The sequence below is a fragment of the Anabrus simplex genome, chromosome 1 (genome assembly GCF_040414725.1).
Source record: "Anabrus simplex isolate iqAnaSimp1 chromosome 1, ASM4041472v1, whole genome shotgun sequence".
Classification (NCBI taxonomy): Eukaryota; Metazoa; Arthropoda; class Insecta; order Orthoptera; family Tettigoniidae; genus Anabrus; species Anabrus simplex.
In genome coordinates this window covers 1,160,031,624-1,160,044,332 of record NC_090265.1, presented here as the reverse complement: position 1 = coordinate 1,160,044,332, position 12,709 = coordinate 1,160,031,624, and the positions used below count along the sequence as shown (strand labels likewise).

The 12,709-nt window shown below is 41.4% G+C and overlaps 1 protein-coding gene across 1 annotated transcript in view; it reads left to right on the top strand.

Moving 5' to 3' along the window:
• The window catches only part of LOC136858343 (kielin/chordin-like protein), a 158,486-nt gene that overhangs the window by 93,420 nt on the left and 52,357 nt on the right, over positions 1–12,709 (top strand). Inside the window, exon 3 of the mRNA XM_068225538.1 lies at positions 11,779–11,898. Within this exon, the coding sequence (XP_068081639.1) occupies positions 11,779–11,898 (120 nt within the window). The remainder of the gene's footprint in view (positions 1–11,778; positions 11,899–12,709) is intronic.

The following is a 12,709-nucleotide window of genomic DNA, read 5'->3' as shown; positions in this document are numbered from 1 at the left end:
AGGAATCACCATCAACAGCGTCATATGCCCTCACTCCATACAACATTGTGGAGAGATTTGGAACTGAATCTAGACTTCCGGCACGTAATCTAGTAATTAGGAATTGTATGCCACCAACTCTCCTACCCTGCCGGTCAACATTCTGATGGCGGAATATTTTTCGACCAACGGGACTCGAACTAGCTACCCATATAGACTTGACACCTTAACGGTCATGGCTCCCAGGTGGGCTCGTTATCTTGAAAAGAATACTGAAAGTAATAATGAAACGCGCTTGGCCTCCGGAGTAGTCCTGGTGCAAATCTTTCGAGTTTGCGGTCAAGGGCGGTCTGCACGTCAGTGAGGATTGAGTCCTACCTAGGATGATATCTACCGAGCTCGATAGCTGCAGTCGCTTAAGTGCGGCCAGTATCCAGTATTCGGGAGATAGTAGGTTCGAACCCCACTGTCGGCAGCCCTGAAAATGGTTTTCCGTGGTTTCCCATTTTCACACCAGGCAAATGCTGGGGCTGTACCTTAATTAAGGCCACGGCAGCTTCCTTCCTACTCCTAGCCCTTTCCTGTCCCATCGTCGCCGTAAGACCTATCTCTGTCCGTGCGACGTAAAACAACTAGAAAAAAAGATGATATCTAATGTTACAGACGGTATAGATACCCAGTCACCGAGCCAGAGAAAATAACCAATGTGGATTAAAATCACCGATAAGTCTGGAACTCGAATCCCGGACACCTTACACCAAAAACCGATATGCTAACCAGTTTGCGACGGAACAGGACACTTTGAGTAAAGTATCGAACATATCACCTACATGTGTAATACATGCCTTCCGAAACATGTGATGTACTGGTGGACAGATAGAACAAAACAAAAACAAGAACATTCTAAATTCTGATGCGAAGAAGTAGCAAATTGACGTCAGCAACTTGGACAATGTAGCATCTGATCGGCCGAAGTGGCAATGTACAGTTCACAAGGGCCTAGAACATTCTGAACAAGAGTCACGTAGATATGAGTCCGACAAGAGAGCTCATCACAGAAAATAAGCATACAATCAGAGAAGAAATAACTGCTAAACACTTCAGCAACGAGCTTGGTAGATATGTTGTGCCAGCATTGCGGCAGAGATTGCAGTTCGAGAACTGGTCTCTTCAGCTATTCAAGAGTGTATAATCAATAACACTGATACAACATGAAGACTAACGTTATACTCACCATAAAGTGTTTAAAAGTGGTGTTTTCATGAATAAAAATAAGGAATAGTGAAGATGTAATTACACTGAATATGTTCTATAAGCTTTCCTAGAGTTCGGCAAGTTGCTTGATGTAGTTTTACGCAAATGTACACGTATGTCACGTAGCATCATACATAATTAAAATCGCCAGGATTAAACCTTGATTTCGGGGCAAAGTGCACCCATTATGGAGATCACTTTAGGGATTGCGTGCTTTCCTCTTAGATGGAGGCACCGGGTTCGATTTCCGGTCATATAAACGATTATTACCAGCATCTGATGGCTGTTTCGTGGCTCACTCAGAATACGTTATTACAGTTCAGAAGCTTTTGATGGTGAGGTGGCGGTCCCAGTCTAGAAAGCCAATAACAGTGGTCGAGAGAATTCGTCGTACCTCGTAGCCTGCACGCTTTCGTGTTGAGCAGTGGTAGTTGAGGAGTCCAAAGTCCGTCAGGGCTGTTGAGCCATAGGTTTTTACTCAAAAATAAGAATATTCCTTCTTAAAATCTTATTTTCAAGTCTGACTTCTCTAACCAACTTCTCTCCTTGTACTCCTCGTCGGCTCCCTACTGGTATCTTCCATACAAATTACATTATTGCCGTATATATCCTTTAATACCCTCTCTGCTTTCTGCTACTACTGTTTCTACCTTCTTGAACTCTAATGTAGGGTGACAAGATCTATAATCAGAGAAAAGCAGGTCGTTTTCCTCGAACAATCCGATGAATAATTTTCATAAAGCCAGTGAAATGTTACATCATAATTCTACTGAATGCAGGAAAGTAATAATGAACAAGTCCACACAAGTAATTTTACTATTTTACTGCAAATTTACTCACAAAATAAAGAAATAAGTCAACTGGAATATCACTCGAGTAATCCTTAGTTTTATCCACCTAGTAAGATATGGATGGCTGAAAATCTGAAAATGAGCACAACAGAAATTGCTCAGATGGACTGAATATTCATATGGGGCTGGGAGGCGGCACCGCTCTTAAAGGAACATAATGGATAGGAAGAGCATTTTTAGGTACGCGGTATTGTTTCTTAAGGGCCGAAATGAATAAAGTGAACAGTCAAATTAAATTGCCAACAGAGCGATGCGCCGCTGCAATTTGTGATTTTAGACGTTTTTTTATGCTACATTTATCTCCATGCATGCGGACAATATAACCCGGGACAGTTATTTTTTTTTTGCTAGGGGCTTTACGTCGCGCCGACACAGATAGGTCTTATGGCGACGATGGGAGAGGAAAGGTCTAGGAGTTGGAAGGAAGCGGCCGTGGCCTTAATTAAGGTACAGCCCCAGCATTTGCCTGGTGTGAAAATGGGAAACCACGGAAAACCATTTTCAGGGCTGCCGATAGTGGGATTCGAACCTACTATCTCCCGGATGCAAGCTCACAGCCGCGCGCCTCTACGCGCACGGCCAACTCGCCCGGTAGGGACAGTTATAGCCCCGTTTAAGTTTTCATTGGGATAATGGGACAGGAACTAAATGAAGGGACAGTTCCACTAATAATGGGGCGTGTGTTTACCCTGCTGTGATGAAGAATTGTAAAGAAGAAAGTGTTAAGTATATGAGTAACATTGAAGGAACATCAGACGAACAAATTGTAGAAACTGAGGAATCAATACGTTGATTAAAAATACACACTTTATGAAAATAGTAAAACATATTTTGGTTTCTGAGAAACTTAAAATGTCTTGAACTTCCTAAGGAACGTTGGTTACACCAGCCACAACAGCGAGACTAGCCGTTCCGTTCCATATAGCAACCGAAAAGTAACTCATAAAGTTTTAATAGCATATAGTAGACTACTTTATGGAAGTACGTTCCTCTATAAAGGTCTCTAAACGGACAGTAAAAGTAGTATTAGTAGCATTTTTTATTTTGGCCATCTATGAAACATGTAAAATAACTTCCTCATGTTTTTGTATTGATATTCGGTCAGTCCAATCCTTCCTCATCCTTTCACTGTGTTCTTTCCTTCTTTCATGGGTCCAGAGAGCTGCACCCTTTCTGTCTTTCTTCTGATAACCCCCGAACTTTCTAATCCTATAGCGAAATTTAAGGCTGTCTAGAATTTATGCTTCCTTAATTATCATTTCAGCTAAATCCATTTTCACGTCGATGAACCAATTTATTTGTGTTTTGGAATATTTTTCAGAATAATCAAATTTTGATCTGTCTTTCTGGATTCATTCGGACTAAGTGGACATAAGATGATATATTATTTTTCCTGAGGGCATCGGATAATGTTTCAGTTTGGGTAGGCATTTCTTTATTACTTCTTTTCATCCAATTAGTTCCAACATTTATTGGTCCAAGTATCATCTTTTGTACTTTCCTTTCTCTCTCACTTTCTCCTTTTTTGTTTGACTAAACATTCTGTTGCATAAAGGCATTCTGGTTTTATATCATTGTTGTAACGCTGTGTTATTGTTTTAACTGAGAGTGATTTTTATTGGCAATACTAATTGATAAGCCAATTCCATTTTCTCAGTCCATTTCTTTGCTTGCTTCTTTATCTAGGTCGTTTGGATGCGTTATTTCACCTAGGTACTTCAATGTATTCACTCTACTGATTCTGCCGTATCTTATGTTTATGAATCATGGGGCATTATTGTAATTGAATATCGTTAGAATCTCCTGTGTAATTCCAAGCTATTTAATCCTGGCATATGTGTATGAAAGTAATCTGTGCAACCCCCCCCCCCCCCACCTCCCCCAACCTGCATCACTTCGAAAATCTCGCCACGCTTGAGGGTCACGTCCACCTGTTTGCGAACCACTGCCAACATCATAATGTACTATGACTCACTAAAATATCCCTCAGAGTAGTTCCCTCGTTGCTCAGATTTGACGACGTGCATTGCTGTAAGCTACTTTGCTCCCTCCATCATTCTCCACGAAGACCGCTTTGTATGCAAATATGAAGTTATTTTCAGTCCCATTAATACCACAAAGTCATTCATACTTCAACTGTGAGATGAAGGTGCCGCTGACAAATAGGAGTGGTAATTTTCATCATTCTGCATTCCAACATTCTCCCAGCAGAAGAGTTATTCTCCCATTTCCGTGAAACATAGTTGCGACACAAACATTGCTTCAACAAACGTGGTCTAAATATTACCTAGAAGAATGGCATACTACAACATATAACTTGGTTGTACACACAAAGATTTATCACACGTAATAATAATAATAATAATAATAATAATAATAATAATAATAATAATAATAATAATAATAATAATAATAATAATAATAATAATAATAATAATAATAATAATAATAATAATAATAATAATAATAGAAATTAAGATATTTCTCCAGATTATATTCGATAAATATTGAGGTAGTTGGAGGTAATATGGATCATTTTGCTTATGTCTGAATGCTCCTTAGGAAATCATATGATTTTTGAGTTAATAGCTTCGTCGGAGATTTAATAAGACGTGCCTAGGCCATTCTGGTGGAAATCCAGGATCTAAGTCACTGTGCTAATCAAAGATGGTGGTGGTGGTGGTGGTGGTGATTATTGTTTTAAGAGGAAGTACAACCATCCTCCATCAATACTAATCAGAGGAGAAAATAAAGGGTCTGACACTTCGAAAACTGAAGGTATCAGCCAAAGAAGCACAATCGTCACGAAGGGCGTGAAAATGAAAGACTCCCAAAGTCTCGGAATCCCATAATAATAATCAATAAAAATACAAACAGTCCTTCAGTCTCTGTAGACACAAAGAGAGACAGTTTGCCGGAATATTGTCCTAACGAGCAAATGCCAATCAACTATGTTCAGATTCGTTGCATTTTTTTACCCATCTTGTCATGTGTCATTTGATAAAAAGAGTACTCTAAATATACTAGAACAATATATAGGACATTCCTTTATTTCTTTCTTAATCTGTTAAAGGTCGGTTTTCTCCTCGGTCTCAGCGAGGAATCCCACCTCTACCGCCTTAAGGGCAGTGTCCTGGAGCGTGAGACTTTGGGTCGGTGGATAAAACAGGGGAGGAGGACCAGTACCTCTCCCAGGCTGCCTCACCTGTCATGCTGAACAGGGGCCTTGTGGATGGAATATTGGAAGGGTCAGGCAAGGGAGAGGGAAGGAAGCGTGCGTGGCCTTACGTTAGGTACGTTCCTGGCATTTGCCTGGAGGTGAATTGGAGACAACGGAAAACCACTTCGAGGATCACTGAGGTGAGAATCGAACCCTCTCTACTCAATTGACCTCCCGAGGATGAGTGGGCCCCATTCCAGCCCTTTTACCACTTTTCAACGTGGCAGAGCCGGGAATCGAATCCGGGCCTCCGGGGGTGGCAGCTAATTACGCTAATCACTTCATCACCGATGTTGACTATAATATAGCAAATTATACGTAAACTTTCATATCAGGTAACAAGGTCACACGGATTTTAACAGAGGGTGTTAAATATGAGCCAATCAGTAGTAATTTTCGACTAAAAAATTGATCGTTCGTCATCCGTATACAAATTACTTATAATCTAACATGCTGGGAGCTTCACCCGTCAAATATATCTAATAATTCCGTCCATTTCGTAGTGAATATGATCATGTGTCAGCTACAAACAACCGGGCAGTCCCCTTGAGCACGGATACTCTGAATTAATTGAGTGTATCTTATTATTCGTGCTGCGTTGGCGTTTCACTGATTAGTGCATAAACAGTGGTATTCAAATAACCGTATTTTATATGAGGTACACATCAAACGTTTCCGGTCACGTTCAGTGACTGACGCAGTAATATCCTCCCAGTAACTTATATTGACCCCATCCTCTTTCTTATATCCCGATGCTGGATAGCGAAGGAAACGTATAGAACGATAATGTGGGTTTCTATGAATTTGTAAGCAATGTACACACTGTTTCTTAAGTACTTTTAGAAATGTACAGAATAGGTATTTATTCCGTAAAAATAATATACTTGCCTTATACTAAATTTGTCCAATATGAGCTTGGTAATAAGTAAGTAAATTCGTGTCCTTGTACCGATGTAGTGCAGATCTTTCCAAAGAAGACACACCCCGCAGTGTAGTTGAAGTGCAAATACCTTTTTAATGACATACAAGTCCTATTGTTGCTCTTAAATTTACACTTAAATATAAAAGGAACAGAGCTGAGGTCTGCAGCCAATATTGGTACGCCTATCAGTTACATTACGCAGGGGTCCTTGGCGGTAAACTTGCGCATTTCTGATACGTTGGGGAAATTGGCAAACAAAGTTTATATGAGTATGCTGCGAAAGTAATCATTAAACCTCGTTCTAAAAGCACTCAAACAGCCTCTTTTATTGGCCAGGTTGTAGATGAACTAGACATGGAATCTCCATGATAATGATCTTCTTCCTTTCGATCGTACTTGTATTTGAGTTCTCAGAAATGTTCAGCCAACCACTTCATGTGTCAACAAGTGTGTCAAAGTGACCTGACGTTTATTTAAATAAATAAGCATACCCTTCATTATTATCAACAGTATTTGAGAGATGATGTTTTACTCAACCTCCCTTCCCTACTGATAAATTATTTTAAATAACTTGAGCAAATATACATAGAAACAAGTTTGTACCAAGGGAATGGAATTCAGTAAACTTATGCAATATCTCGGTGAATAATCCACTTAAACTTCAACTGACTCTAAACTATGGTACTTCTTTCTTTCTTAATCCGTTTACCCTCCTCTTTTCCTCCGACTCAGCCTCCACCACCTCCAGATCAGTGTTCTGGAACGAGAGACTTTTGGTTGGGGATACAAATGGAAAGGAGGGCCTGTACCTCTCCCAGGTGGCCACACCTGCTATGCTGAACAGGGGTAATGTGGATGATGGGAGGAAGTAAGGAAGCGTCCGTAGCGTTAGGTTAGGTTAGGTTAGGTTAGGTTAGGTTAGGTTAGGTTAGGTTAGGTTAGGTACCATCCCCGCGTCCCCTCATTTGCCTGGAAAATAAATGGGAAACCACGAAAAAACCACTTCGAGGACGGCAGTGGTAGGGATCGAATCCCCTCTACTCAGTTGACCTACCGAGGTTGAGTGGACCCCATTCCAGTACTCGTACCACTTTTTAAATTTCGTGTCAGGGCCGGCAATCGAACCCGGGCCTCCCAGGTAGAGAGGCAATGGCAGCTAATCACACCAACCACTACACCACAGAGGCGAACGGCACTTAATTTTACTCAATATTTTTCTTGCATCTTGTCTACCAGTATATACCGTGCCCGAACACAAATGTTTAGATATTTTTCAGTTAAAATTATTTTAATTCAACATGAAAGTGATTGATAACAATGTTTTTATTTTTTGGTGGATTATTTCACAGTCATGTACAAAGGCTGCATCAAAACATGGTTACGTTTAACAATTGCTATTTTTTATCATTTATTACCAAATTATTATTTGAATAATACAATATACTAAGCAATTCCTTCTATAATTTGAGTGCAATTCTGTTACAATACACATCATAAGGGAAGAAAGAAAGAACTATCGTTTGCCTCTTTTAAAATATTCGAAGAAGTAGGAAGAAAAATATGAACAGTTCGTTTGCAATTGAAACGGGGCGTATAGGATAGGCCTACCGCTAATTCTCCTAGGCCGCGTCGCCATAAAACCTATCTGTGTCTGTGTGACGTAAAGCAACTAGCAAAAAAATTCTCCTAGGTTATTTTAGGAGTTCGGATATCAAATATAGTTATATGTATTTACATGTTCAGCATGAAATATGAGGATATTTCAGAAATGGTACATATTACGTAATGTAAAGAAATGTTAGAACGTAATGTTTACAGAGTTATTTCGGTTTATGCTCCTTTGCAGTATGTTGAAGTTCATGTTCAATTCTCACTTCTTTTTATTTGTTGTGAGCAGCTTTCGCAAGGACTCTTAACATATGAGCACGGAGCGGTGACCACAGCGTCCATCTGAGTCTGCCATTGCTTCCACTCAATTATAGCAGCTTCTTTCTTCAGTCTCCCAAAGTTTATAGTCCTCTTCAGTATGCTGAAGTTCATGTTTAATTCTCACTTATTTTTATCTGCTGTCAGCAATATTCATCTCATAACTTATGAGCGCCGAGTGGTGACCACAGCGTCCATCTGAGTCTGCCGTTCCTTCCACTCACCTGTAGTAGCTTTTCTTTTCCACTTTTGCAAGCTGACCTCCTTTGGTGAACTCGTGATTTCTTCAGACCCAGATCGTATAAGGAACTTGAGTTTCGGGATCTTCTAATTTTCCTCCCATTTATTGTCCATCCCATTATTAAACTGATGGCCAGACCGAGTATCTCAAACGGTAGATCTCTGGCCTTCTGAACTCAAGTTGGCAGGTTCGATCCTGGTCCAGTGTGATGGTATTAGAAGGTGCTAAAATACGCCAGTCTGCGGGGCGTGATTAGGTCAGTGACGTAGCTGCTGGATTTCCACCCCGGAGGCTGATGCTCGAGGTTTTCATCTCAAGGATCATGTGGCATCAGGAAGGAGATCCCAGGCCAAATCCAGAATGAGCCTGGAGTGACCCCAGAAATAACTGGGATAAGCTGAAAAAAGTTCTTTTAGGTTTAAAATACGGCAGTCTTTCTTTTCTAGGGTGTTTTAAGGTGGTAACGTTTGGTCGTTGGCATACGACATGTTAAAGAATTCCTGCCTACCAGCATCTTTCAAAATCCATAGTAACTGAAGGAACGTAAAACAAATAGCATTATTAAAATTATTCTTTGTAATGATTTAGGTGTCATACTGGTTGACGGCTACTCGGCTAACGAGCTGTTGGCTGTTCTCTGTACCCACGTTGCACGGGCTCATTTCGAGAACGAATATATTGACATGTTCATGGTGCGAGTGTACTGGAGTAGACACGGAATGATAGCAGCTTCTTAAAAACATGACGCTTGTTCCTCCATTATTCACTTTCTTGGAAATCATAATTTAATGAACTGTTAATTATAGATGGGAGTGACCTCTACTGAGGAACATACCATACTGTGAGACATAATAATTATAATTTCGTGTGGCTATTTCTAGCCGAGTGCAGCCCTTGTAAGGCAGACCCTCCGATGAGGGTGGGCGGCATCTGCCATGTGTAGGAAACTGCGTGTTATTGTGGTGGAGTATAGTGTTATGTGTGGTGTGTGAGTTGCAGGAATGTTCGGGACAGCACAAACACCCATTCCCGGGGCAACTGGAATTAACCAATGAAGGTTAAAATTCCCAACCCGGCCGGGAATCGAACCCGGGACCCTCTGAACCGAAGGCCAATACGCTGACAATTCAGCCAACGAGTCGGACACTGTGAGACATGTTACTTATAGACTATAATTACTACTGAGGGGGTTGACCTAGTGGTTAGAAGCGCGCAGGTGTGAGCTTGCACCCGAGAGGTAGTGGGTTCGAACCCCACTGTCGGCAGCTCTGAAGATGGTTTTCCATGGTTTCCCATGGTTTCCCATTTTCACACCAGGTAAATGTTTGTCTCCTTGGCTGAATGGTCAACGCAGAGCTCATCGGTTAAGAGGGCCCCGGGGTTCGATTCCCGGTCGGGTCGGAGATTTTAACCTTAAATTGTTAACTCCCTTGGCTCGAGGACTGGGTGTTTGGGCTGCCCCGAACATCCCTGCAACTCCCAACACACATAACACTATCCTCCACCACAATAACACGCAGTTACCTACACCTGGCAGATGACGCCCACACTTATCGGAGGATCTGCCTTACAAGGGCTGCACTCAGCTAGAAATGGCCACACGAAATTATTATTATTATTACCTTAATTGAGGCCACGGCCGCTTCCTTCTCACTCCCATGCCCTTCCTATCCCAACCTCTCCGTAAGACCTATCTGTGTCGGTGCGACGTAAAGCAAATAGCAAAATATATATAATTACTGTCAATAACATACAGATTTAATTTATTTCAAGCCCTCAATTCACTGTACCATTTGTGCAATACATCTCAGAAACATGTTAGTACTATTCCCTATAAAGAAGTCGATCAGTTTTGAAATGAGTGATGGTGATGGTGGTGATTATTGTTTTAAGAGGACATACATCTGGGCAACCATCCTCTATTGACACTAATCAGACGAGAAAAGGAAGAGGTACAACACTTCGAAGAATGAATATATCGGTAATAAAGGGGGGTGAAGTTGATTCCTTCACGTGTTGCCCCTGGATAGGTACACAGAATAGAATTCCAGTACTGAACTGAACGCCAGCAGATAGCGACCAGTCTATCTAATCTGCTGATATATAAGACACACGGTATGCCAAACTGAAATGACCCTCTTCAACTCTGTTCTTAGAATCCTTCGGATCAATGTAGAAGGTGTAAGCAAGTCTAAAAGTGGATGGTTGTCTTACAGCAAACGCAGATCGTACTCGTAGTCGACTGGCCGATAGTTGGCGTGTTCACTGACTTCTGTTTGTAGGCCTGTCCTTCATTGACGTATACATTTTAAGCAGTAACCTTCGAACACTCTGATACCCATTGCCAGGCTGAGTTGCTCAGCTGGAAGCGGCACTGGCGTACTGACCCCAACTTGGCAGGTACGATTCTGGCTCAGACTAGTAGTATTGGAAGGTGCTAAAAATCATCAGCCTCGTATCGGTAGATTTACTGGCACTCATGTGAGACAAAATACCGGCACCTTGGTGTCTCCGAACACCATAAAAATAGTTAGTGGGACGTGAAAGCAATACTATTATTATCAATGAATTAGCAGGACCTATCAAGTGTGCAACATGGATAATAACTAGCATCGAAGTAAATAAAACAGAGGATGAGATGTTAGAATCACGATTGTATTGTTGAGAGGATAACGATTTGGCTAAATTTGACGATAAGATGTGATAGAATGATGGGAAATATAATAAAGACACCCAGGACTTTTCATTTAGTGTCTGAGGGGAGAAAAGGCCGTAATAACGGTAGGAGTATACCAAGGCATGAATACGACAAACAGATTAGAGTAGGTATAGCACGTAAAACTTACATAGAAATGAAAAGGTTAGCACAGGATAGGGTGGCATGCAGAACTGCATCGAACCAGTCTATGGACTTATGACCCAAACAACTAGAACAACAACCCAAAACCGGTAAAATACCTAGCCGACCAGCGCTCAGCTAGTGGATGTTCTCCAGCGCGTGCATTAACAGATAAAAGCCGAAATCAAACAACAGACCGGCTTCAGATATCATCTGAAATTTACGTATTTGGTATTGTTTTCTAATTTTTTGAAGTTATTTCCGTATCAGAACGAAATATTTGGTGTGAAAATCATAGCAATGTATCTTTATTAAATTACCATACTTACTTTATAATTATCAAGAGAATAATCATTAGTCTATATATGCACAGCTACTAACAGACACACACACACTACCAAGCAAACCTTGTGTAAAGAACATTTCCGTTTCGAGCAGTAAAATTTTAACACCTCGGTAATATTCCACTTAACACAAATATTGAATTGATATCTTGGTTTCCTTTAATGTATTCCATTAGCGGTTTGTTTATTTTGTTTCTTTCAGCCTCACAAGAAGAATGTGACCTAAGCCAATGTAACAATAGGTTACTGAAGTATTACCAAGAACTGGGCTGTTCTCCAGTCATACCAGAGGATGCATGCTGCCCCACCGCCTTCAACTGCAGTAAGTAGTGTAAACTTCTATTTTCTACTGTAAGAACAAACGTATTAACAACATACATAGTACAGTCATTAAGTTCTGAGACTGATCGCATGATGGCGCTCTGGTGCACTATAGCGCATAGGTGGCGCCGTGGTATGGTACCATGTCAGTTAGTCTCTCGTCCCTGCAAGAAATCGTTGAGTACATCCACTGGAAGCAGACGTACGGTCGTTGTTGTGACGGTGATTTGAATGCGCCAGTCGGACCTTGATGTGTCACGGTTTGAGCAACGGGCAAACATCACTTTCTGCTAGGAATTAGGCAAAACCGCTGCCGAAACGTTTGAAATGATGCAACAGGTTTACGGCGAGGACGCATTGAGTCACAATGTTGTGTTTAGGTGGCACGGACGTTTTTTGTAAGGACGGGACAGTTTGAAAGATGATGTGCGTACTGTTCGGCCACAAACAGCTCGAACGGAAACCATGATCCAAGAAGTTGCAACGTTGGTGCGTGCTATCCACTCTCAATCGGTAGACGATCTCGCAGCAGCAATACGGGTCAGCCATGGTACTTGCCACAAAATTCTGACGGATGACCTCAACATGTCTCGTGTTACCCAGCACAGTGTACCACGAATCATGTCGCAAGACCAACGTGATGATCACATGACGATTTGTGGTGACCTCATCAGTAGTCCTGACCATGATCCGACGTTTCTCAACTCGATAATAACTTGAGACGAAACATGGTGTTTACTTTCAGCGGTGCTTCCAGCAGCTATACCAACGTTGGCAAACGGCATAACGGCCAACGGCGACTATTTTGAGGG